Consider the following 27,856-nt stretch of genomic DNA (forward strand, 5'->3'; position numbering starts at 1 on the left):
TTCTATCAGGTTGACTGTGTGTAAAGACTGGCTCGAACCAGTTTGAACTGGCAGACCAGCAAAGCGTGCTCTCTTGAAGGAAGGAAGGATTTTTGTCTCTCAGCAGAAAATCTACAGGCTGTATTTCGCCTAAAGACAAAACGTCCTCTGGTAAGGAGAATTTGCATTATTGAAGGTAGGAAATCTTATTTACTCCTGTCTCTGAGAGGTTTCTAACTCAGGAGTGACTTTCTATTGCCTTTCGTGTTTTTGGGAGTTCTGGAAACTCAGTAAAGTTTCTGCTGATAGACTGCTAATTCAAAATCTAAATAGACTTCTTGTTACTCCTTGTTGAAAGATTTTTGTGACCCCCTACTGCAGCAGACATACCTTGAACACCTATCCATTACACACTGTTCATCAAACTCAAAAATCTACCTACCTCCTCTTTAAATACTTTCAGTGATCTAGCCTCCACAGCTCTCTCGGGTAGAGAATTCCAGACATTCACTACCTTCTGAAAGAAGAAATTCCTTCACATCTCAGTTTTAAATGAGTGTCCCCTTATTCTGTAACTATGTCCCCGAGTTCGAGATACCTCCACGAGTGTAAATATCTTCTCAAAATCTACCCTGTCAAGCCCCCTCAGAATCTTGTACGTTTCAATAGGATCACCCCTTCTTCTAAACTCAAATGAATAAAGGCTGTTCCTGCTTAATCGTTCTTGATAAATCAACCTCTTCATCCCAAGAATCAGCCTAGTGAATATTTTTTGAACTGCCTCCAATGCCAGTATATCCTTTCTTAAATACGGGGACCAAAACTGTACACAGTACTCCAGGTGCGGCCTCACCAACACCCTGTACAGTTGTAACAGGACTTCCCTATTTTTAAACTCCAAACCCCTAGCAATAAAGGCCAAATTTCAATTTACCTTCTTAATTACTTGCTGCACCTGCATGCTAACTTTGTGTTTCATGCACAAGAACATCCAGATCCTCCTCTGCTGTACTTTTTTGAAGTCTCTCTCCGTTTAAATAATAGTCTGCCTTTTGATTCTTCCTACCAAAGTGCATGACCTCACATTTTCCTACATTAAACTCTATCTGCCAAGTTTTTGCCCACTCACTCAACCTATCTATAACCCCTTGCAAATTCCTATGGCCTCATCACAACATGTCCTCCCACCTATTTCTGTATCGTCAGCAAATTTGGATACGTTACAGTCTGCCCCCTCCTTCAAGTCATTAATATAGATAGTAAATAATTGAGGCCCTAGGACTGACCCTTGTGGCATTCCACTAATTACGTCTTTCCAACCTGAAAAAGGCCCATTAATCCCAACTCTCTGCCTTCTGTGAGTTAAAGATTCAGTTTATTAATAAATAGTTTATTTGTTGTTTAAAGGTACCTAGTTTGGTGTGTTTTATTCTGGGAGTTAATAAAGTGTTTAATTTGGCTAATGTCCGGTCGGTGGGAAACTTTAGTAGTAAGCTGTGACCTGTGGAGTAATGGAACTGAATTGAAAGTGCATTACTCCCGCCTCGGTCTTAACACTATGTCAGGCTGTTGCTTGACTTGTTTGTGGGACAGCTGTCCCAATTTTTGCAGAAGTTCCCAGATGTTATTAAGGACGACTTTGCTGGGTTGGATGTGCTGTTGTTGTTTTCAGTACCTAAGTCGACGCAGATGCTCCATCCGGTTTTATTCCTTTTTGACCTTTCTGTAGTGGTTTGGTACAACTGAGTGGCTTGCTGGGCCATTTCAGAGGGCAGCTAAGGGTGAACCACATTGCTGTGGGTCTGGAGTCATATGTAGGTCAGGCCAGGTAAGGATGGTAGATTTCATTCCCTAAAGGACATTAATGAACCAGATGGGATTTTATGACAATTGATGATGGTTTCAACCAGGGATGAGAGATTTTAGCTACAGGGTTAGGTTGGAGAAGTTGGGGTTGTTCTCAGAGTAAAGAAGATTGCGGCGAGATTTGATAGAGGTGTACAAGACTATGGCCAGTTTGGATAAGTTAGACAAAGAAAAGCTGTTCCCATTAGCTGATGGTGCAAGGACTAGGGGACACAAATTTAAGGTTTTGGGCAAGAGATGCAGGGGGAGGCAAGGAATAACATTTTTATGCAGCAAGTGGTAATGACCTGGAACTCACTGCCTACGAGGGTGGTGGAAGCAGAGACAATCAATGATTTCAAAAGGAAATTGGATAGGACTTGAAGGTGTTACGACTGAGGCGAGAGCAATGCACCGTCAATTCAGTCCCATCACTCCACAGGTCGCAGCATATTATTTAAAGTTTTCTCACTCATCCGGAAAAACTGCCAAATTAAACACTCTAGTAATCCCCGTAATAAAACAGACCAAACCAGGTATCTTTCGACAACAACAAATTAACTATTTATTTTTTAAAAACTAAATCTTAAACACTGTTCAGATAAACCTAAGTCTAAAGACTTTATAACTTATTTTAACCTAACTTCCCCCATACACACACATTAATTCAAAAACTAACAGTTAACCGGTTTTAAATGTAGTGTTTTTAAAAATTAGCTGTTTAAGAATCAGTAAGTAATAAATAAATAAGTCTTTGTGGATTACGTTCCTGATGGGTGAGATATCCTAGTGTGAAAATAATCAAATGCCTCTCAAAGTCTTCACACGGATTTGATGAAACAGTCTGTTCTTGATAGGCATTCAAAGCACTTCGGCTGCAGCAGGCATTAAACAGTTCTTTAAACAAAGAGTGTAGCAATGGTCCACTAGGATTTTAAAACCGACAGTCTGCCAGTCAAAAATTTACTGCAGCAATACAGATGGTCTCTTCAAAGGGTTTTTTTCTCCTTCGTCAATTAACTTGGCCTGTAGCTCATGTAGAATTTTTGCTGAGAAAAATAGACAGCTCTTCCCTTCAGTAAGCACGCTTTGCTGGTTGCTGTTTCAGACCAGTTTTTGCCAGTTTTACACAGTCAAATCGAAACATTATACTATGTGACACCTCTCTCCTGCTGTGGCCTAGGGACAGGTGCAGCTGGCACCCTGTGCTTAGTCTTAAAGGCACACTGTTTTCAAACAGAGTCTTAAAGGCACACACTGTTTGCTTTTAATCTGAGGGGGAAAAAAAAGAAATTGTTCCGTGACAAAGGAAATGAACTTTCAGGGCTACCGGGATAGAATAATGGAATGCGACTGACTGGATTGTTCTATGGAGAGCCAGAAGAGACTCGATGGGCTGATTGACCACCTCCTCTGCCGTAAACCACTCTATGACTTATCACTATATTTTCCTATCCTTGATTATCTGATTGCCCTTAACAAGCAAACTAAAGACAAAGTTTTGAATATCATTGAATGATTTCTAACATTCTTCAGTATTTCTTTTTTTATTTAACTGTGCCCAAATGGGTATTTTTATTTTAATACAAACCTAAAATTTTTATCCGTAGGTCGTCTTCATTTATCCACCATCACAATATATTTTATCACACCTTGTATTTAGCATAGCAATTGTTGGTTACATCATGGCAAGAAAAATGAATCGCCATAAAGTTCTTTTTGCCGTTGGATAACACCCTTTTAAGACAGTGTAAAACTGGGGGAAAAAACTTGCATTTATATGTTGCCTCCTCATCCTTGTCAGAAACTTCTCAAATCTCTTTACTGAAACTGAATTACTTGGAACTGTAGTTACTGACTTTTGATAGGCAAAGCTGCAGCTATTTTGCATACTGCAAGTTCCCTTCCATGTACTGGCATTGCAAGAGTGTCCCAAAGATTAATCCTGGACCCTCCTCCTCTTTATCCATATGCTGCCTCTCGGTGACATCTCCGAACGCAGGGTTAGTTTCCTTAAGTATGCTGACTGTACCCAGCTTTACCTGCCCACCACTTCTTTTGCTCCTATGGTCACTTCTTACTTGAATAAGTCCAACAGTAAGTCTTGGATGAATTATAACTTTCTTCAGCTGAACATTGGGAACCCTGAAGCCATGGTTTCTAATATTCACCATAAACTTTGCTCCCTTGATGGTGACTGCAGCCCTCTCATGGTCTCTGAAAAATTTCTATTTCCAAAATATTGCCTGTGTCAGCCCCAGTCTTAAACCATCCGAAACTCTTGTCCATGCTTTTTTTTAAACCTCAAGACTCAATTATTCCAATGCTCAGCTTGCTGGCATTCCTTGATCCACACATCACTCTTAACTTGTCCAAAATGCAGCGATCATATGCTGTCTCATACTGATCCCCATTCATCCATAACTTCCATTCCTGTAGACCTTGGGGTCTGTTCCCCCCTAAGTATTAAACTTAAAATTCGTGTCCTCATCTTCAATCCCTTCATGACCTCACTGTACTAAATCCCTACAACCTTTCCCACCCCTCCGCAGCCTCTGCCTTCCAGCCTTGGCCTTCTGTGCATTTCACACGCTGTCCACCAAAGACTCAGTTTTCAGTTATAGGCCTTGTTCTTTGAAACTCTCTGTCAAGGCCTCACCACATCTCTTCTCCCTCCTGCTTTAAAACCCTTCTTGCAACCAATTTTTTTAGCATGTCTCCAAGTCTGTTTCTTAAACTCTTCCCAAGCCTGGTGCACCTTGCCTCCTAGTATTACTCCTTTAACTGCTTTGGGACATTTTGTACATTAAATGCCCTATTTTAAATGCAATTTCTTGTTTAATCTAATTTTGGTGTTGCTTGAGTATTGTTGGCCAGGAAAACGCCTCTTGAAAAAGTGCCTAAAGCTCTTTAATGTCCACTTGAGCCAGCAGAATAGGCAAATGGGTCCTTGTTTTGGCAATGTAACACTCTTCAGTACAATGCCAGCCTAGATTGTGTGCTCATTTCCAGGAGTGGGACTTGAACCACAGCCTTCAGAATCAGAGATAAGTGTGCTGCCAACTGAGCCAAGCTAACGCTGATATCGATACTGACACAAAATAGCTTTAGAAATAATGCATCTTTTTTGCCAAATCCTTTTAGATCTATAAATCTGTAATCTAAATATAAAAATTGATTGATCAATAATCTATTCACAGTAAGCTTCTGACATCTAAGACCATTACTGTTACCTGGGCCATCATTAACAAATTTTCCAGAAGGTGTACTTCACATCTGAAGGTTTGGGCCATGAATGCCGATAGCAGATTCCCATTTCAAAATAAATAAATTCAAGTAAAACTGTTGACGGCTTTTGCTTTAATTCACAGATATTTTTCCAGTGTTTAAATTTCATGAGACTCTTGTGCCTAACACTGCTGTAGTGATGTATAAAGGGTGTGAAAGGTTAGTCAGTATTTTTTCAGGCATTTATAGTATTTTTGCCAAACACAACAAAGACATGGCAGCTGAGACTTCTTCATTTAGTTTTAACTCCATAGTATTATTGTACATAAGACCTATGAAAACCCTCATTCAGTGTAACCTGAGAATGAAATGCATACCTTGTCTACCCTTGAAACTCATTTATCATCTAACAGCACACTAATGCTGTTAGATGTAGAACATGGTCACAGAAGAGCTCTTGCCAGCCTATGGAGGTGAGGAGAAAATATACACCTGGGGGATTATTATTACAGTGCAAATTGCACTTTCTATCTTATATGCAGAGCTGCATCAATATAGTTACAGAGGAATTTGTGGAACTAAACATTCACTCTACACGTATGAAGAAGGCAGCCAAGTGACGATGGAATGAAAGTAAACATGATGGACGCATACACAAAGTATTACAGTTGAATACAGATATGTGGTTCTGCACACATCTCTTAATAAATACAGTAACTTATGTGGACTAATGGTTAGCTGTGAATGATTACAAGCAGTAATCTAATTGAGTTCAGAAGAAATCAAAAATGCCAAGAGTGAAGCTCAATTATTTTGTAATCATCTACTGACTTTACAATCAGCCCCTAGTGTGTTTTTTTTATAATATATATTGTTTCCACTTTAGATACAGACTTTATTCTATCTTTGAGCCAACAGCAGCTGCCAGAGTGGATGTTGAGACTTTGATATCGCATGTCCTTAATGTGTGACAATGTTCATACAAGAGCATTAGTGATAGTGATATCAATACTTCAGGTTTATCATGGAATAATCAGCAGTTCATTGTTGGGAAGTTTTATATCTGGTCTGTGTGTGTGTGTGTTTCACTTAGCAGATGGTAGATTCTTTGAAAGCTGCAAAGATGGTGGGAGTGTTTTCAGGGTTCCACTAAACCCAACAAGAAGTTGATGCTAAATTATATGATGAACGTCATTTAGAATTTAGATATTGATCACGTTTATCTCTTCAAAGCAACATCATTTTTTAAGCACATTGCTTTAATTGTTGTGATGATCAGATCTTGTTTCACTGTATCTTAAACTCTACTTATTGGCAATTACTGCTGGGATAAACATTGTACACTCTCTTTCATTAGATTTAAACGCTCTCAAATTTGTCCTTCGTCAGTGCCAGGCTTAAATGCTACCTCTGCTTTCCAAAATTCTCTTAGCATTGTAGTATGGTGTATCATAAAGTTGAAATCGGAGGCTTAATTACATTAAGAGTAATAACACAGCAGAACCTATTGAATTCACAGTGGATCACATCACTTTTATCCTGTATTAAATGAGCTAAGCAACACAAACAGAATAATCAACATACTATTTGGCTGTCATCTGCAGTGTAGAGACTAGAGATCACAAGGAGTTTTCCCTTGCTACAGTGATAGCCTTTTTATTTCAGACTCCCATCTGGGAGGCCATGAGCACATTATCATACTGAACGCAGGGTTTTGTGTAATCTGCTTAGTGGCACTGCAGTCCAGATCCTTCATTGCATATTTAGCAATTTATAATTTAAATGAGAACGCTGTTCTGACAGGCTTTGAAATTTATTAAAACTCTTTTGTGCATATGCTTTTGTTCTTGTCTAATAAGCTCAGCATATTTTGGATGCTCAGGAGAAATGATTAATTTTTATTCATGAGTTTTGAAGTCTAGGGATTAAAAGTGGATAGATATTGCTGTTCTCATTTATGAGTATGAGACGAGAGGTGTTTTTTGTTAAATAAGGAGGAAAGAAAACAGTAGCTTCTCTGTCATAACTGATCAGTAACAGGAATACAATTCTATTACATAATGTCTTAGATTGAGACATTTGGAGGCTTATTTGTCCAATTTTGTAAGCTGTCATGTATTGCTTCTGTTTGTGGACATTTTGGCTAAGGATGAAAGTCTTACTATCAGTGTTAAAAGTGAAGGATGAAATCTAATCAATAGTAAAAAAAAATTAATTTTATAAAAAACTAAACTTTAACAGAAAGTAGCAAACAATGTCATCTTAACCAAAGTGAATCAATCATGCTCAGTATATCCATATATGTATATATGTGCATATATATGTAATTTTTATATATATTTTTATATATATATATATATATATATATATACACACACACATATACATGTAGCATCATATATACAGACACATCTTATATATAAGGTATATATAAGGTGTGTGTATATGACACTACACGCACTTGATGTTCACCAATGCATTTGGAATACATTTTTTCTTTCAGTGCTATCTGAAGCTTGTTGTCTTCAGCTTGTTTCCACATCATGATCAGGGTGTAGCACAATTCCACTAAAGCCGATGTTTACCTAAACACGTCAACATTTTCAAAAGAAGTAGGACTCTGAAATCTCAACCTTATTAATAATGGTAGCTAAAAGTGATTTACAAAGTTGTGATGCAGGTCAAGGGATTTAGTGGCTTCAACTCAAAACAGTTGGCACAAACCTTCTGAACCCAAGACTGTGATAGAGGTACAAGAAGTTCATGTTTTTAGTAAGAAGCTATTTACTTCAAACTTTTATTGGGGAAGAAAAGCAGTCCCATTACTCTTGTACTCAAAGCAACAGATCCTTTTTTGGTGGGATATTTTCAGATATCAATGACTGGAGTGAGGCTCACTGTTAAAGGATCATACTGCAAGTAAATCCACAATATCACAAGGTGATATGGGATGATTTCTATCCTCCTGATTATGAGATGGTGCTCACAGTTGGAGAAGCCTGAAAAGAAGAAAAATAGCTAAAATTGTGGATTGAAAATGTGACTACAAGAAACAGAAAGAACTTACCAAATTAGCACCATCTTCAGAAATATAATTTAAAGGGAGTTTTGTTTAATTGACTCATTCCACTGAGGAAAAAATGCTTAATGATGAGGATTAATTTCGATGAATTTTATAAGGAAAGTTGTTAATTAGTACTGTTATATCTAAATCAAAACTGCACTGCAAAAGAGACCATGAACCTTTTTTAAAGGAAAATAATTAATCTTATATTTGTTATGTAAATTTTCAGGTATTTTGTTTGTTTTGATAATCATTCGCTCTTCACTTTTTATCTTGTAGTTGATGTTTACCAGGATTGCTTAAAATGTTCCCATAGAATAAATATATTTATCTTATTGGTTTTATTTGAACAATATTTTGTTTTAAAATTTTCCCTATTTGAAATTAAATGTGAAAACACTTTTAATGATTACTTGTAATTTAGGAAGAACACAGATGTTCTGGTTAACCAGAAAGCTCATTGATTTATCCGCAGCATTGTGTGCACTGCCATTTGTAATCCTCTGTAAGGTCAGTCCAGGTGTAAATTTCTAGCAAATCTGTGCACATCTAAATTGAAATTGGGGTGATACAGGGAAAGAATAAAAGAGAACAATGCCCTAGTTTGCAAGAGAGTTGTCAGTAAAAGAGATGTAATGGGAGATACATTAAAGCTTGAAATGATCAACTAATTTATGTGAATCCTTGTCATTTCCAACAGAAAGAAACACGCTTTTTCAGTATGGAGTAAAGCCTGGCCATACAAAACAAGGCAAGTACATATGGAAAGTCCCTTGATATCGTTCACTTGCCGTGTAATCTTATTATGCAAAGTTCTAATGTTCACCTAGAATGAATGCCCCTGGGTCACAATATAGTCATATCAGGGTTTTTGGGGTCATGCTTTCTGATCCTTAGCTTATTCTTCCCAGTAGAGCTGGGATTTGAGAGCATCCCCAGACACTCTCAAAAATCAGCGTCAGAATCAGCCAGAACCTGCTGCACTGTTTGGAAGACGAGACCAACATGAGGTCCCTGGGAGGATTAAAGTTGATTTGTAGCTGCAGGATTTTCTAACAGATGTATTATTGGACAGGGAATAGAGGCCACCAGCACAGTGAAATTGGATCACATTTGCCATTCTCGCTGCATCTACTGGTTGCTAAAGCAGCAGCTGCATGTGGATTTTACTTCTTTCAGGTGAAGCGACTTGCAAGTCATTTTGAAGGAATGAGATGAAAGCGGCTTTGGTGACATTTCTGATGCCTGTAAGATTTAGTGGAAATGTAATGCGATTATTGATAAACACCTTCAATGTTGGGAACCACCTGGCAATATCACTGCCAGGCCCTGGGAAATAATCCTTTCCCACCTCTTTACTCTCAGTTGGGGACTCAAAGTGATTTCTTCTATTTTGCACTCAATAATAAATGTAAACAGAGATAGTTTCAGTAAATGATGAATTTAGACCAGGCGCACAAGATATACGTACATATTAGTTATGAGTGATTTAAAAAAAATGTTCCCAAATGGGTTTTCTTGAATTGCAAGGAATGCTGTTTAGCAAATTACAGGCTATAAATACAAACATTTTTGTCTATAATCTTTTTTCATTACAATTATTTGTTATGTAAACTTGGAACATTCAGCAAATTGTGGTTTGATCACCAAAGTATGAATTTTGAGGAAAATTGAAATTGTTTTGTGATTAAGAAAATATAATTTAGCATGAAAAATTCACTCTCCTCTTCCCAAGAGCTGTATTTTGTCAAATATTTCTTAAGTGGAGATCCTTCTGAGCAAAACTTTGAGTCATTAAAATTATCTACTGTATGTAGCATTCTGCCAAATTCATATTGTGTAGCTGCTGAATCAGTTTCACTGTATCTGCATAAGAAATAGGAGCAGGAGTAGGCCATTCGGCCCCTCGAGCCTCCTTCATCATTTGGCAAGACCATGGCTCATCTTCAATTTCTGCTACACCTTCCCACTCTATGCCTATAATGCTTGATTCCCTTAGTATCCAAAAATCAGTCGATCTCTGAGTGAATATACTCAACAACTGAGCATCCGCAGTTCTCTGCAATAAATATTTCCAAAGGTTCCAAACCTTTTGAGTGAAGAAATTTCTCCTCATCTCAGTCCTAAATGGCCAACCCCTTACGCTGAGACTGTGAATCATAGAATTTACAAGGAGGCCATTTGGCTCATTGTGCCTGTGCTGACCGAAAAGGGACTATCTGGCCTAATCCCGCTTTCCCGCTTTTGTTCCATAGTCGTGAAGGTTGCAGCACTTTAGGTGCATATCAAAGTACTTTTCAAATGCGATGAGGGTTTCAGGCAGTGAGTTCCTCCTGCTGATGACACTTCCTGCACGTGTCCAGGACACGCGAAGCGTCCTGTGGAGTTCCCACATGGCACAAGATGTGCATTTGGTAGGACTGAGGTACCTGCCATGCCTCTATTTATTAGACTACTATCTAAACCTATCAGAAATAAATTTGTCCATGATCTGGGCAAAGAAGTACTAGACTCCCAGGCAGGGGAAACATCCTCTCAGCATCTACCCTGTCTAGCCCCTTAAGAATTTTATATATTTCAATGTGATCACCTCTCATTCTTCTAAACTCTAGGGAATATAGGCCTAGTCTACAAAATTGCTCCATGGGAGCATTTTTGTTTCAAAATGATATGTATGGTGTTTTGTTCCCATCAATATGATTTTATTGTTCCTGGTGCAAACCTTCATGAATTAACCACATTTACCTCTCCTGAGTATGTTCACCTCACCCTAGACCCCTTAAGATTGGAGCAGCCCTTCACACCTAGACCTAGTCTCCCCCAACTTCACACATCTCCTAAAACCCAAAACCGTCACACACATCGGTTTCTAATTGCTGCTCCTTTGACCCTCGATGTTGCATACTACTATTTTATACGTCTTGTCTCATTCTCCTCTATTGTCCCATCAGGACTAAACTATGTGACATTTAATTAAAATCACACCACCCCTAGAATCTTTTATCATTTAGTCTCTAACACATTTTATCTGAAATAAAAACGGAAAGTGCTGGGAATACTCAGCAGATCAGGCAGCATCTGTGGAGAGAGAAGCAGAGTTAACAATTCAAGTCTGTGATCTTTCATCAGAACTCTTGCCTATTGTGAGTCCACAGCACAAAACTACTCCTAAATTATGATGAAGGGTCACTGACCTGAAACTATGCTTCTCTCTCCACAGATGCTGCCAGACCTGCTGAGTATTTCCAGCATTTCTTGTTTGTGTTCCTAAATTAGCATTGCATTATCGGCCTTGCACAGAAAGGCTAGCTGGTATGGGAAATTGGAATGTCATTGTGGTGTAGGAAGGTGTGTCTTTCTGATTCTAGCTCTAAGGTTTGTTATTGGGGCAGAGCAGATGGATCTACACTCTGAAGCTTGCTGTATTATACTTGACCTGGGAATGTTTGATCGTATCACTGGTTGCCTGAAATGTGAAGTATTCACAAAAATCATCAAAAGATTTGAAAAACACAATTGAAGGGTTGTCTAATTCCCAATCTATCTTTCATACTAGTTTAATCCCTGTTTAACACTGCCAACGGGATAGCTGATTTGGTAACTGAAAGAGAGCTAACTATATACATTTTTTCACATGTTTGGCTTTCCATAAATTGTGGTAAAATGTTATTTTGAAACCTGTCTGAATTTCTTTGAGAAAAAAATACAATTAACTCCTGAAGATACCTGTTTAATATAACTTGCTGGTGAGAAATAAGTGCACTCACTCTCAATCCATTATAGTTATGAAGAATATGTTGTAAAAGAAACCTTATGCTCCTTTTGACTTTGGCAACTCGAAATCCAAACTCACGAATAGCCGCAATTAGTTAACTGCATTTCAGAGAGGTGGTGAAAAAATTGTTGGATTCTGATGCACCCTGGTAATCGGATTGGAGAGGATTGCAAGTTGTGTAATTCAGGCATCTGTGCAGGGTCCACTTTTGTTCTTGATGTATGAATGTTTTGGACTTAAGTATGCGAAGCACAACTTGAACATTTCCTGAGGATTATAAAGGACTTCAGGAGGACATAGACAGGTTACTTGAATAGATGGAAATCATCAGATGTAATTTAATACATTGAAATAATAAGTAATGCATTGGGGGAGGGGAAACAAGATAGAGGAAGAGTATGGAATTGGTAGGCAGTGAATAGTGGAGTTCTGCAAGGATCAGTGCTGGGGCCTCTGCTATTTACAATCTATATTAATGACTTAGATGAAGAGACAGAGAGTAATGTATCTAAATTTGCTGATGATACAAAGGTATGTGGAAAGGTAAGCTGTGGGGAGGACACAGAGGCTGCAAAGAGATATAGGCAGGTTAAGTGAGTGGGCAACAAGATGGCAGATGGAGTATAATGTAGGGAAGTGTGAAATTATTCACTTTGGGCGTAAGAATAGAAAAGCAGAGTATTTTTTAAAAGGTGTAAAACTTGTAAGTGTTAATGTTCAAAGAGACTTGGATGTGCTTGTACAACAAACGCAGCAAGTTAGCATGCAGGTACAGCAAGCAATTAGGAAGGCAAATGGCATGTTGGCCTTTATTGCAAGGGGATTGGAGTATAGGAATAGAGAAGTATTGCGAGAGTTAGTTAAGGTTTTGATGAGACCACATCTGGAGTACTGTGTGGAGTTTTGGTCTGTACATTTAAGAAGGGATACACCGGCATTGGAGGCGGTACAGTAAAGGTTCACTAAATTGGTCCCTGGGATGAGGGTGTTGTCCTCTGATGAGAAGCTGAGTAAATTGGGCCTATACTCTCTGGAGGTTAGACGAATGAGAGGCGATTTCATTGAAACATACAAGATTCTGAAGGGGCTGGATAGGGTAGACACAGAGATTGTTTCCGCTGGTCGAGGAATCTAAAACACGGGGGCACAGTCTCAGGATAAGGGGCTGATCTTTTAGGACTGAGATGAGGAGAAATTACTTCACTCAAAAGGATTATGAATCTTTGGAATTCTGTAACCCAGAGGGTTGTCGATGCTCCATTGTTGAATACATTCAAGGCTGGGATAGATAGATTTTTGGTCTCTCGTAATCGAGGGGTATGGTGAGCGGGCAGGAAAGTGGAGTTGAATCCTAAGATCAGCCATGATTGTATTGATTGGTGGAGCAGGCTCGATGGGCGATACGGTCTACTTCTGCTCCTATTTCTTGTGTTCTTGTACGAAACTGAATGGAATGATACTTAAGGGTGTGGAGAAACAGAAAGACACAGGGATTTGAATAATTCCTAAAAATTTAAGTCCAGATACATGAGTCAGAGAAAAGGCCAGTAACATTTTGGGTTTCGTGAAAAAGGGCATAGACTATAAGAGTGAAAAGTTATTATGAATTTGTAAATGGAATGGTTAAGTCATGCTTTGAATAGTGTGGGTGAAATTGTTTCTCGGTGGTAGCACAAAACGGGTGATAAAAAATTGGCAGTTCTTTTTTTACACCCTGCCTGATTTTCTTTTCCATGGATAAGAAAGTCGAACAGTGTGTAAAATGGATTACCCATTTTCTGTTGCCAGTTTTGTGCTACCAACGAAAATCAAATTCACCCCGGCATGTCTACAGTTTTGGGTACCACATTGTAGAAAGAGCATTCAAGCCATTGAGCGTGTAAAGCATTGATTCATTAAAATGATACAATGGGTTAGAAACAGTGTTTATAAGGAATGACTTGCGATACTAGAACTATTTTCACTGGAGCAGAGAAGGCTAGGAGGCAATTATGAAGGATTTTGATAGGGTAAACAGGGAAAGATTATTTTCTTTAAGGGGGCAGTCAATGACAATGGGTTATCAACAACTACTTATATTTATATAGTACCCCTCCCATCCTGTCTTTTTCCCCCCCCACTTACTGTACTGTCCTTCCCAGAACCCCCCCCCCCCCAGCTACCATCCTCCACTCCTCCCAATCTCTCCAGCCAGGGTAACTTTGTTGTTGGGCTCCCCTTACCTTTTGCTGTTCTTTTTCTCCACCAACACCCCCCCTCCCCCCGCAACCCTGCTGCCTCCGCGTGCCAGGGCAGAACATTGCGATCAAAGTCGTTTCCTTATTGCAACAGCATTTCTTTAAATACAGAATTTCGTAGGAACATAAGTATTAGGAGCAGGAGTAGGCCATTTGGCCCATCAAGCCTGCTCCGCCATTCAAACAGATCACGGCTGAACATCTACTTCTAAGCCATTTTTCCCCACTATCCCCATATCCCTTGATGTCATTCGTATCCAGTTTTTCACCAAAGACTTTAATAGAATCAAAACTTATGATTCTAGAAAAAGCCAGATAAAGCTGTGCATGTGTGAAGACATTGGATTTAATATAAATTGCAGTTAGCAAAAACTTCTCTGAAATACTCAAATATCTCAAAGTTAAATTACATGCAATAAATGCAATTGTGCTTAAAAAAAAAAATTCCACAGTGTTCCGAAAACGAAACGCGCCCCAGGTGGACAGTGCTAACATATCTCAAAGTTTAAATTAATGCAATAAACGGAATTGGACGTAAAAAAAACGCGCTCCTATCCTCCTGTGCCATGGCAGTGACTGGCAAACCATTTGCGATCAAATTTTTATTGCAATAGCATTTCTTTAACTACAGGATCTCTAGTTATTCTTTTGCCAAGGCCTTTAACGGAACCAAAACCTCTGACCCTCGAAAAAGCTACATAAAGCTGTGCATGTATAAAAATATTGGGTTTAAAATGGCACCGAAAGTAAACACGCTCCACGTAGACAATGCTCACATATCTGTAGATTTAATTGAATGATATTAACAGAACTGGGGTTACAAAAAGTTGCTGTTTTAAAATTGCAGTTAGCAACCACTTCACTAAGCAATATTTTTCACTTCTGTCGATTTACTGCATTACTCTGAAGTAATTCTACAGCTTTTGCGCTCAGCTGGCCAGTCAGATTCTTAACTGCATGAGAGAGATATAATAAGAAACTGCCTTAATCCCCTGTAGTTTGCACTGTTGCTGACTCTCCCTAAAGACAAAAAAGATTTGCATCTATTCAGCACTCTCTCTTGTGCCTTTCGAATGTCCTAAAGCACTTTGCATAGAATTAATTATCTGGTGCAGTTCTGTGAGATAAAGGGGCAACCGTTTTGTGCACAGCAAGGTTCCACAAAAAAGATTACAGTTAGCAACCACTTCCCTGAAACAACTGGCATGGCACAGGTTGGAAGAGTCACACCTGGTTGTAAACAAAGAGGACCTTACACCTTACTCCAGGTGATCAAAAAAATTGTTATACTCTGTACGCTCAGTAGCCGAATGTTACAATAAAGTTTTAAAATATCTAATTAACCAACTGTCATCACCCAGGTACAGAACAAATCAACCCACTGACCAAGCAGAAAAGTGCAGACAGACAAAAACTATTATTATAGATATTTACTGTGGAAAATCACATGCAATTTTATTCGGATTTCTGTTACAGTAATCAATCGTTTCCGAACTATAGGTGTGATTTCAAATTCAGTTTCAAATCAATCCAAACTGAGGACTGATTTTCATAAAGAATTTTTGCACTGACTTGACAGTATTGTATTCTTTCTTTCAGGATTCTGAGGTTCATTTCTGTGGAGGAAAGCTAACATGTTAGGAAGATTCTTTGGCAAGGTGCTGGGATTAGCAGGCTTTACTATTCAATATGGCTGTATTGCTCACTGTGCCTTTGAATACTTAGGAGAAATTGTCATGGTATGCTTTTTTTTTTTGGCCTTCTTTATGACAAACTGTTGTATTATGTAATATTTTGTCTAGTTTTACTGAAAATCATCAAACCTCATTGCAAAGTCGCAGGGATCAGACAGTTAGTGACAGTGAGTTCATTATATTGAGCTCATGCACTGATTATTACTCTGGCTGGAATGAAGGAAAAATTTATTGAAAACGATTTGTGGGTAACCTTGTAATATAATCAAATTATAGTTTGATATCATTAGTTCTCATTCCACACTTTGGTTAGAATTTTACCAATGTTGTTTACCTACTGTAAATATCTGCTGAACAGATAGGAAATAATGGGAAACAGTCAACTGTGATATCTGCTGATGTGGAATATGGAAAAGAGTTTTGCCTCAATTCTGTTTAATGTTTTCAGGCATTTGTTAAAGATTATTTATTGTTAACATCAGCAAATAAAACATCCTTCTGCATCAAAGTCTGCCACAGGGTCCATCAGAGGCCATTTAATCTTGCTGATGTCAGCCTATACTGTTGTGAGTCTCCTTCTGATATCAAGATATTATGTAGCGTAGATCTTTTTTCCATTTCTTTGACTCGACAATGAATTAATGGTCAGTCTACATCATTTGATTGCAATTGTCCTAATGAAAACAGCCTGTCTGTTTCTTTGTTGAATGTGAAAGGTAAAATATAGCCTGTAAATGGAAAGATTAACCTTATAAGAAAACAGCTGCTGAGGTACCAATTTACGTTTCGAACATGCTGCTGAAAAAATTCCTGGTGACTTAATCAAGTAGATTGTTCATTTAAATGCATTATTCTCACATAGTGCTGAAACTTGGTGATCAGGTGGTTTTCATTAGAGGGTATCAATTCTCAGACACACCTTGTAAAGTAACTTATGATGCATTCAAGTCCACAAACTTACCATGTAATGACCTCTTTCACATTTGTGTGAACAAAATTTAATTTACATAATTTTTTTTAGGTATTTCAAACTTCAGAAGCTTATTGGAGAATATCTTGAGACAATCTTGGTCAGAAAATTAGATGGGAGCCTTTTTGAGATTTGAAACTCGTGCAATACTCTATCACTGGACTACTGAGAATTATAAATTCACAGAAGGCTGGAATAATGGGTAGAATCTTTCCAAACACGTGGGGGGGGTGGGTGGGGGGGCGGTGGGTGGGAGCGTTGTGAGATTTTGAGGCGATCCTGCCTCTGCCCAATCGTGCCAGAAGTGGGTGAGCAATGGAAGTGGCTACCCGGCCAGCAGGAGCAGGTAGCCAATTTGTGCCAATTAACTGGACACTCGGCCAGATTGGGGATGCCACCGGGATCTTATCAGGCCTCACGCTGCAGGTGATGCCCGACAAGTCTCTGGAGGCAGTCTTCCAGTGGCAGGCTGGGGGCCAGCAAAACCTCCTTTATTTATCCTACCCCCACTGGAACCGCTTCTGCCACAGGACCATAGCTGCAGCTGCAGGTCATCCTGTGGAGGGGTCCCCCTCGACAATGGTAGCCTGGCAGCTGTGGCCACAAATAATTTTAAAATGTTCCTACATCTTCAGAGGGCGCCTCCATCTTGATGCACCCTCGTGTTCTCCTGCCTATCACAGAAGGTGCACCTCTCCTGGTGGGGCTGCTGGCAGAACATCTCTGCAGCCTCTCCCATTGCCCCAGCTAGTGCATTTCCCACCCGCCGTTCTTAATTGGATGGCGCTCCTGAAGGCAGCCTCTTAATTGGCCACCTCCAGTAAGATTGTGCAGCTGGGCCGATAGGCATAACCAGCAGGGTTGGGACCTACTTTTAGTCTGAAAATCTTTAAAGGCGGTGAGATTCTGCCCAATGGCTCTGAAAAAGGGAAATTGGGAAATAAACAACAGCTTCAATCTTTTCTGAGCTGATTCCTAGATAGTCATTTCCTAAAGTAAAATATTTCAGCAAAGCAACACAGTGGCAAGAATAAATAAACATATGTTAATCATATCATGGTGCCATTCTTATTTTAAAGGGCTTCTATGTTAACTGGCACTGTTTGCCACTCAGAGGCAGAATTTATATTTATGGGTGGTGATCTTCTGCATAATGAGCAATTATCATAGCCACAGGATTAAGAACATACGAAATAGGAGCATGGATAGGCCATATAGCCCATTGAGCCTACTTCGCCATTCAATAAGGTCATGGTTGAACTTCTGTACCAACTCCATGTTCCCGCCCTATTCCCATATTTCTTGATTCACTCAGCGCCCAAAAAATCTATCGGTCTCAGTCTTGAATATACTCATTGGCTGAGCATCACAGCCTTCTGGGGTAGAGAATTCCAAAGACTCACAACCCTCTGAGTGGAAAAGTTTCTCCTCAATTCAGTCCTAAATTGCTGATCCCTTATCTTGAGACTATGCCACCTAGTTCTGGACTCTCCAGCCAGGGGAAACAGCCTCTCAGCAACTACCCTTTCAAGCCCTCTAAGAATTTTATGCATTTCAATGAGATCACCTCTAATTATTCTAAACTCCAGAGAATACAGGACTATTCTGCTGAATCTTTCCTCATGAGACTGCCCTCTCACTAGATTGATTCCTGGGATGAACCTTTGTTGCACACCCTCTAAGGCAAATATATATTTCCTTAGGTAAGGACTCAAATTGTACATGGTACTCCAGGTATGGTCTCACCAAAGCACTATATAATTGCCACAGGACTTCCTTACTCTTATGCTTCATACCCATTGCAAGAAAGGCTGACATACCATTTGTCATCTTAATTGCTTGCTGTACCTACATGTTAACTTTCTGTGATTTGTGTACAAGGACCCCCAAATCCTTCTGAATGCCAACATTCATAGAATCATCGTGTCCATGCCAGCTGTCTGCGAGAGCAACTCTGCTAGTCCCACTCCCCTGCTTTTTCCCTGTCGCCCTCCAAATCTTTTCTATTCAGGTAATTATCAAATTCCCTTTTGAAAACCACAATTGAATCTTCCTCCACCACACTTTTGGGTAGTGCATTCCAGATCCTAACCAATCGCTGAGTATAAAAGCTTTTCCTCATGTCGCCTCTGATTCTTTAAATCGGTGTCCTCTGGTTCTTGAACCTTCTGCCAATGGGAACAGTTTTTCCCCATCTACTTTGTCCAGAACCCTCATGATTTTGAACACCGCTATCAAATCTCTCAACCGCCTTTTCACTAAGGATGGCAGCCCCAGCTTCTCTAAGCTATCCAGGTAACTGAAGTCCCTCATCCCTGGAATCATTCTCTTAAATCTTTCCTGCACCCTCTTCAATGCCTTCACATATTTCCTAAAGTGCGGTGCCCAGAATTGGACGGAATGCTCCAGTTGAGTCCAACCCAGTGTTTTGTAAAGTTTCACCATAACTTCCTTGCTTTTGTACTCTATGCCTCTATTTATAAATCCCAGGATCCCGTTTGCCTATCTCAATCTGCTCTGCCACCTTCAATAATTTGTCTACATATACCCCAGGCCCCTCTGCTCCTGTATCCACTTTAGAATTGTATCCTTTATCGTATATTGTCTTTCCTCGTTTTTCCTACCAAAATGTATCACTTCACACTTCTCTGCATTAAATTTCAACTGCCACTTGTCTGCCCATTCCACCAGATTGTCTCATCTTCGAAAAGATATTCAACTTTTCCATTCTTTCTATAAAGTGGATAATTTCACACTTCCCCACATTATACTCCTTCTGCCACCTGCTTGTCTAATGACTTAACTGGTCTATATCCCTTTACAGCCTCTTTGTGTCCTCCTCACAGCTTATTTTCTTACCTAGCTTTGTATTTTCGCAAACTTGGATATGTTACACTAGGTCTTGTGTTCTTAAATGACTCTTCTCTGTATCCTGTCTAGGGCCTTGGCATCCTTCCTAAAGTGTAGTGCCCAGAATTGAATACAGTGCTCAAGCTGAGGCTTAACCAGTGTTTTATAAAGGTTTATTACAACTTCAATGCTTGTGATGACGCAGCAAGGACATGTTTTAGTGCAGGGGAAAAGAAAATCAGAGGACATCATCTCCAGCTAATATTGTGGGGTTTCTTGTGGCCAGTTTTAGGACTGTATTAGCAGAGTTTTTGAAGCGGTATGGTATGCTTTTAAAACCAAAAAGGACTTCTACCCTTTGACAATAAAAAGGGGAAATAATGATATTCTCATTGCTTCTTTCAAAAAAATCTTTAATTGAAATTTCAGAAGAATGCATTAAGAGTTTGAACACTAGTATCCCATGGTCACTAGTAATTTCAGGATCAATGTTTTTATTGATATTCTAGGAATGATTTTTTTAATGCACAAATAAATATGTTTATTTAAAAATCAGCAATGCATTTTTCTTCATTTCCCAGTGTTCTGGTCCTTCCATGGAGCCTACAATTAAGAGCTATGATATAATCATCTCTGAGAAACTCAGTCGGCAGTTTTATCGCATTGAAAAGTAAGCTGCCAGAAAACTTGTAAGAAATATCAGAATCTCTGAATCATACAGCCTTACCCTTTGGATATATTTATGTTCTTTAACTGTTCTAAATTCACACGTGAAAATGTTTCCTCTAACCCCACTTGGAATTTTGTCTGCAGAGGTGATGTAGTAATTGCTAAAAATCCCAATGATCCCAAGATGAATATTTGCAAACGAGTGATTGGTCTAGAAGGAGACAAAGTGTGCTCTAGTGGTCCACTCGATGCCTTTAAGAGCCATAGATACGTAAGTATTATTATCTTTATGCCATCTATTTAAACACAATGATTACATATAAACATAAAATAGCAACAGCTAAAGCCTATTTAGCCCTACTAGTTGTTTAGATTCTTGTACAGGCCACTCGGCAAGTTTACATCTCCCTTGATGCCAAACTTACTTGCCTCTACTCCCTGGTGAACTAAGAATGTGTTCATTTTTTCATGCTTCAACTGAATTAATTTTCATTGAGCTATGTTCCCTGAATTAACAACCTTAAGTATAAAATAGTTACTCGTTAACTAAGTTTAACTCGATTTTCATAGTTTAGAACATGTTCCCATGTTCTCTTTCATGATAGCAGAAATAATTGCCACTAGTTTCCTTCATAATATCGAAGACATTAACTATGATTTTCTAACCATTACCTTTTTCTAACCCTGGTAACCTTCCAGTAAATCTATGCTGCACCTTTTTCATTACTTTTATATCGTTCCTATAATGGGATGTTCAAAATTTTACACCAGACCCCAACTGCAGTACAACTAAGCTGAACATTTCCTCTTTGCTTTTGTATTCTTTGCCTCTGGATACAAAACCAAGGATTACACTTACCTTTTTTAAGGCCTTATCCAATTATGCTACAAAAGTTAATGACCTATGGATTTGAACACAAAGGTGGTTCTGCTCCATTCCAGGTTGGTTGTTGGGGGAGCACGTACACAGTAATAGAAAAAAGCCTAACGTGTACCCCGTCTTGTTTGGCAGTGACTGACCTCCAAACATCATCTCAAACACAAAAATAAAATAATAGACTGTACTTCAGAATATAGGTCTTTATATCGCAAGTAGTTTTACTGTACACCTAAGTATTTACAACAGCTGCTTAATGGCAACATGCCTGCTCCTGGTGCCTCTCTTGTGTACTTTAATCTGTTCTGGTGTTATGCAGCGGTGATCTCTGAGGCTCAGGATCACCAATGGTGTTTGGCTGTGCTTTATTAGGATGAGCGTTTTGGGACCAAGGTGGCCATCATCTCAGGACCCCTGAGTCCCAGGAAGACTTGGGCTGCATCACCACTGCAGGTGCCTGGTCCGTAACTGAAGGAACTGACTGGGAAGATCATATGAGCTGTCACCAGAAGAAAGGTTGACACTAGGATTTTAAACCTGGCAGCTTGTATGGAGCTGAATGCCCACTAATCAGCAGCATGGCAGACATAGAAACATATAAAATAGGAGCAGAAGTAGGCCATTCAGCCCTTAGAGCCTGCTTCGCCATTCATTATGATCGTGGCTGATCATCCCACTCAGTAACCTGTTCCTGCTTTCTCCCTATATCCTTTGATCCCTTTCGCCACAAGAGCTATATCTAACTCCTTCTTGAAAACATACAATATTTTGGCCTCAACTGCTTTCTGTGGTAGCGAATTCCACAGGCTCACCACTCTCTGGTTGAAGTAATTTCTCCTCATCTCAGTCCTGAAAGGTTTACCCCGTATCCTTAAACTATGACCCCTGGTTCTGGACTCCCCCACCATCGGGAACATCCTTCTTGCATCTACCCTGTCAAGTCCTGTTAGAATTTTATAGGTTTCTATGAGATCCCCCTCACTCTTCTGAACTCCAGTGAATATAATCCTAACCGACTCAATCGGCCACCACCACCTTCTCAAGGGCAATTAGGGATGGGCAATAAATGCTGGCCTGGCCAGCAAAGCCCACATCCCATGAATGAAAAAAAAAAATCTCTCCTCTTACATCAGTCCCGCCATCCCAGGAATCAGTCTGGTAAACCTTCGCTGCACTCCCTCTATAACAAGAACATCCTTCCTCAGATAAGGAGACCAAAATGGCACACAAAATTCCAGGTGTGGCCTCACCAAGGCCCTGTATAATTGCAGCAAGACATCCCTGCTCCTGTACTCGAATCATCTCACTATGAAGGCCAACATACCATTTGCCTTTTTTATCGCCTGTGAGATTTCATCCTGAAGTTCTCGGAAACCTCAGTCAACTCCTAATGATTCCTTAAGACTTGAAAAACAGGAGGCCTGTATTTTGGAGGGGTTGGATGCAGCTGCTTGTGGTACCACCAGCTGCTTCAAGTAGCGCTGCTTCAAGTAGCACTGCATGGTGTTAAATCATTCTTGATATTAACACAGAGGATGGCATAGGACTCCACCATGGCTATTGTCTTCTGTCTCAGTTACTCCGTGACAGTCCTCAGTGTCTTCTTGTAAGTGCGATGCTCCTCCAGCAATCTTTTTAGAGAAGGACCCAAGCGATCTCAATCCACAGGCTTTGGAGCCACGGGCAGACTTCTGCAGAGCCTCTGTGCCTCATTTTCAGTTCCCCATTTTCGCCTCTGATTTCTCTTGCACTGTGAGATTAATATATCTCAATATTTCCATTACAAGGACTTGCAGGCCCCGCTGTCTGAAGGTTGCCATGCATTTCTTCAGCCTGCTGCCATCCTTGCTACCGAGGGGTCCTCCAGTGATACTGTTGCCCCTTAGGCAGCAGCAGGTCTTAAATCCTATTGCTGCACCAAGTTTCTCGCTTTCCTTCAGATATTTTCTGGCCCTCATCAGTGCACATCCCTCGTCCAATATTTTTCACCTCCTCACCCTTCTTGACCTACCTGCATTGGATTCACTCCACCACCACCACCTCCCCCCACCCCACACCATCCCTCCCAGCCACCACGTATGTATCTGAGGTGATGCAGGCTTTGATTAAATTATCTGACCCCAAAGTTTACACTACCTAAGGTGAGGGCAAGCAGAAACACTCAGTTCCAACTGTGCAAGGTGGGGGGTCATCAGAATATTGGACTCAACCTTTTATGTATCAAAACGGAAAGTCAATACAAATTCATGAAGGATTTTGGTAAAATCTAACTGTTATTTTACTGAACAAACAAAGCATAATGGAGCATTATTGAATATAAATTACATCACTGAAATCGCCATTTGTCATCAGTAATACCAAGAGCTCTTCTTTCAAACAGATAAATATATATTCCTGTTAAATTTTAAGCAGTCTTTTTTCCCTGGGAGTCATCACATCTGTGACAATCTTTTATGAAAAATATCACAACTTTACAATACTGTACACTTCCAGGAATAACAAGTTCTGAGGATAATAAGTATTTTGATTAAAAATGTTGTTTCAGCCCTCAAACCAGGTCGATTAACAGTATCTGATGACTTCCAAGTGGATTGTTGATTTTTGTGAAGAATCAAATGGAAAAATTGTACAGTAGCAAAACTGTTTTTTGAGCTGTGTTCAAGTGTTAATTAGGGATATAGTTATCGTACATTGATCAGTATATATTTGTTGTCAACATTAGGTTCAGCTGGAAGTTCCCATACTACCCATCTATTTTAGGCCTTCCTTTTGTTCAGAAACTGACCCCTAGACCATCCCATATTGGTGACATTGTTTACACTGGCCAATGTATGATTCGTGCAATAGTCGCATACTATTTGACCCGTGACCTGGTTTGTGGAACATAAAGAGTGGGGCTCTAAATTCAGAACTCCTTTTTGGTGCAGTTCATGTACAGCTATGTAACACATCCATGCTTCGTCCTTAACTGCACTGTTGTGTTAACCTGAGTATAGTAATGTTTCTTTTCAAAAATCTTCTAAAATGCACACAAGAGACAATTTGTTGCCATTATTTTTTTGGAAACTGCAGTTTTTAATAGTGAGGTCTTTAGAGAGCACTTGTGAGTTAAGCCAAAAGACTTGGGAAATTTAAGGCAACAAAATAATTGCCAGGTATTGGAAATCATAAGATACAGTTTGGAAGTAAGTTACAAAAGTTGCTTTATCTAAAATTTTAGTGGTATTTATTCATTGTATACTGCAGTATCAATGATTGGTCACTTTCTACATTGAGGTATGCAATGATCCTACTGTAATAATAATTGGAATTCTTTTCCCTGTAATATTTAAGATGTATTAGTTCACCTCTACTTTTAATATCCAAGTATAGTAGAATAGGGCAACAGGTCATGAGGCTGTTTCTATAGACTTCAGTACAACTGTCTGGTGTAGATCATTAATTGTACGATCCTTCAATACTAAAGTCCTACTTAATCAAGTAAATAGACGGCAAAATTGAAGCCCTGGGCTCTCTGGAGTAACCAAACAGGGTTAATGTTTAATTTAAACATCTATTGCTATCAGTGTATTATTGGCTTTAAAAGCACTGATATTTAATCAGGGATTATAATTAAAATGCTTCTTATCCAAACACATTGCTTCTATTTGCCCTTGCTTTTAATACCATTTACTTTAGCTTTAAGCCTTGTTTTGCCATATGGCCAATGTTGCAAAGGTTCAGGTTCATGTTCCCGTTTTCATTCAAAGAGTCACCAGATTAAAATACTCTCAGCATCATAAACTGCTGATAGAATAAGCTCCCATATCATTTAAACAGGAGGAGTGCCTGATGTCACTTTATTCAACTAGGATCTGTAAATACGGAACTGTCTGCCTTGTCACTCAGAGTGATAAAAGCCTGAGTTACCCATCTATTTCGCAGCAATAGTTTCTTCACAATCAATCATTGCAAATTGCTAATGCCCTAGCACTCGCTGATGTGGGGAAAATTTGTTGACTCTTGGTGCTTAGTCGAGTTTATTGCCGGGATGACACAGCCCATTCATCCTGGATTTCTATGGTGAATGTAATTGCGTATGAAAATGTGTTAGTTTGTAGATAGTTTGGGTTGGTGGATGGGTGAACAATAGCAAGGGGTATGCACAGTGGTTAACCCTAAAGCATTTTCTATATCAAACAAAACATCTGCCTGTGGTGTTTATGGCTGAGAGTACTGTGTTGATGTGCATATTGGTTAACACAAATGGTATACACTCTGCTTGTCAGCAGTTGTAATTGGATATGTTGATGCTCCCTTGTTGGACTAAAAAAAATTGTTTTGATTGGTTTGCTTCAGACACCAAATACATGACTTATCTTTGCCTTAGTTCTGCAACCTGCTACTTTATAGCACTTATACACTAATGAACTAATTGCTTATTGAATGTTTCTGTCTATTATATTTCCTTTAGCAGACCGGTGTGGTTTTACCTTTCATCGAGTTTTATTCAAGATTTTCAAAACAAGTGATTCAAACACTTGAAGACACTCATTCTTTGAGACAGATAACAGACTTACATGTCTGTAATAGCTAGTTAATTGCAGGTGATACCCAACACTGGATTTGGCATAAGCCTTGCCCGCCACAATGGAGAGGTGTGAGGAGCAATTGCTCCACTGGCTTGCCACTTATTTCGGGCACCAATCCAATTTCTACGGTGGTTGATCCTCTGACTTGCTGTGAGCAATACCATGGAAGAGCTGCTGGTCTTCCTCCATGTTGAAAACAAGGCCAGTTTGCAAGTTTTCTGACTTGAGGGGCTGTTCGACCTACTTTTATTCCTATTACCTGAGATATTTTGAATTTTGCAGCTTGTAATAATAAAATCCTGGCACTTTCAACACAGCCTGTTTGCTCATTCGACTTGTGTTGAATTGTGATGGGGGAAGATATCAGAAATCAGTAGAATGGTATTTAAATGAGCCATTGCCTTTTGCAGCCATATCACAGCACTTGTAAACAAAGCTTCCATCCCTCAGAAAAGGAAAGCTGCTACCCAGTGGTTTCCTTCCTTTACAAGGACCTTTTACCGTTTGGGACACAGATCTTTCTGGATGGCATGGCTCCCTTCAAGCCTTTCTGGAAGTTGGTATTGTCAAAGCACCATGCTCAAGCTGAGTTTTGATTTCCAATTAATTTATTTGACTTATTTATGGAAATTACAGAAATATGTAAATGAGGGGTCTAGATCTCTAATATATATATTATCTAGACAATGGACTTGGATATCAAGTAGCATGTATGACAAAGGACAGAAAATCCAATGCTACCTGTTTTGCATTTTCTGCCCAAGACGAATTTCCACCCCGTACAGAACAACATCAGCTTTTGAACAATGACAGCAATCTTTTAAAATTACTTTGTTCCTGACAGCAGTAACTTTAGTGAGTCTCATTGCCCTAAATCCAGCATTCACTTTTGGCTCCCACTCACTGATGACTACTGGGCTTTCATACTTTCATGGTTCTTGGTCTATCTCTAGAGCACCCCACACAGATTTAAACATACCAATTGCCTTTGAAATTTATGAATTCCTGCAGCGAATTCCCTCAGACCTAAAACAAGGCATTAAAAAGTTACAGCAATTTCCAGGTTAAATGATTCACATGAGGAATGTCTGGCCCATTTACAGACAATGCTAGTTCAGCCATTATCTACCTATATACAATGTCAATACAAAGAACAGTACAGCACAGGAACAGGCCATTCTGTCCTCCAAGCCTGCGCCGATCTTGATGCCTGCCTAAACTAAAACCTTTTGCACTTCCGGGGACCGTATCCCTCTATTCCCATCCTATTCATGTATTTGTCAAGATGCCTCTTAAACGTCGCTATCGTACCTGCTTCCACCACCTCCCCCGGCAGCAAGTTCCAGGCACTCACCACCCTCTGTGTAAAGAACTTGCCTCGCACATCCCCTCTAAACTTTGCCCCTCTCACCTTAAACCTATGTCCCCTAGAACTGACTCTTCCACCCTGGGAAAAAGTTTCTGACTATCCACTCTGTCCATGAGGCTCATAACTTTGTAAACCTCTATCATGTTGCCCCTCCACCTCCGTCGTTCCAGTGAAAACAATCCGAGTTTATCCAACCTCTCCTCATAGCTAGTGCCCTCCAGACCAGGCAACATCCTGGTAAACCTCTTCTGTATCCTCTCCAAAGCCTCCACGTCCTTCTGGTAGTGTGGCGACCAGAATACCATGGAAGTTGTCACATCCACTGATAAAAGATAGAAATAAATATATTGTGCTTTGCTTGTCCTTAGGGCATCCCAAAATGCTTTACAGCCAAATAAGTACTTTTATATTGTAATAATTGTTGTAACGTGGGAAATGCAGCAACCAATTTGCACACAGCATGATCCCACAAGCAGCAATGAAAGAAATTAACAAATATTCTGTTTTAGTGAAGTTCATTAACAAATAAATGTTGACCGGAGACATGCAGTATAGAATCTTTTATGTCCACCAGAGAAGGCTTTGGTTTAATGTCTCATCTGGAAGACAGCACCTTGACACTCCCGTATTGCTAAAGCTTTATTCAGGTCTCTGGGTTGGGAACTTAACCCACCACCTTGAGTCAGAGGCAAGAGTTCTACCAATGGACCAAGGTTTGATTTCTTATA

The 27,856-nt window shown here is 39.6% G+C and overlaps 1 protein-coding gene across 3 annotated transcripts in view; it reads left to right on the forward strand.

Moving 5' to 3' along the window:
- Positions 1-27,856, forward strand: part of immp1l (inner mitochondrial membrane peptidase subunit 1) — a 152,188-nt gene that overhangs the window by 72,343 nt on the left and 51,989 nt on the right. For 2 of the 3 annotated variants that reach the window (XM_068046607.1, XM_068046605.1), the window contains exons 3-6: positions 8,817-8,867; positions 15,728-15,867; positions 20,224-20,312; positions 20,456-20,582. In XM_068046607.1, the coding sequence (XP_067902708.1) occupies positions 15,763-15,867; positions 20,224-20,312; positions 20,456-20,582 (321 nt within the window). In that variant the 5' untranslated portion in view covers positions 8,817-8,867; positions 15,728-15,762. Of the gene's footprint in view, position 1; positions 151-8,816; positions 8,868-15,727; positions 15,868-20,223; positions 20,313-20,455; positions 20,583-27,856 lie in introns of those variants that run through there. The other variant, XM_068046606.1, reaches the window with a different exon arrangement.

Source organism: Heterodontus francisci, chromosome 14 (assembly GCF_036365525.1).
Source record: "Heterodontus francisci isolate sHetFra1 chromosome 14, sHetFra1.hap1, whole genome shotgun sequence".
NCBI lineage: Eukaryota > Metazoa > Chordata > Chondrichthyes > Heterodontiformes > Heterodontidae > Heterodontus > Heterodontus francisci.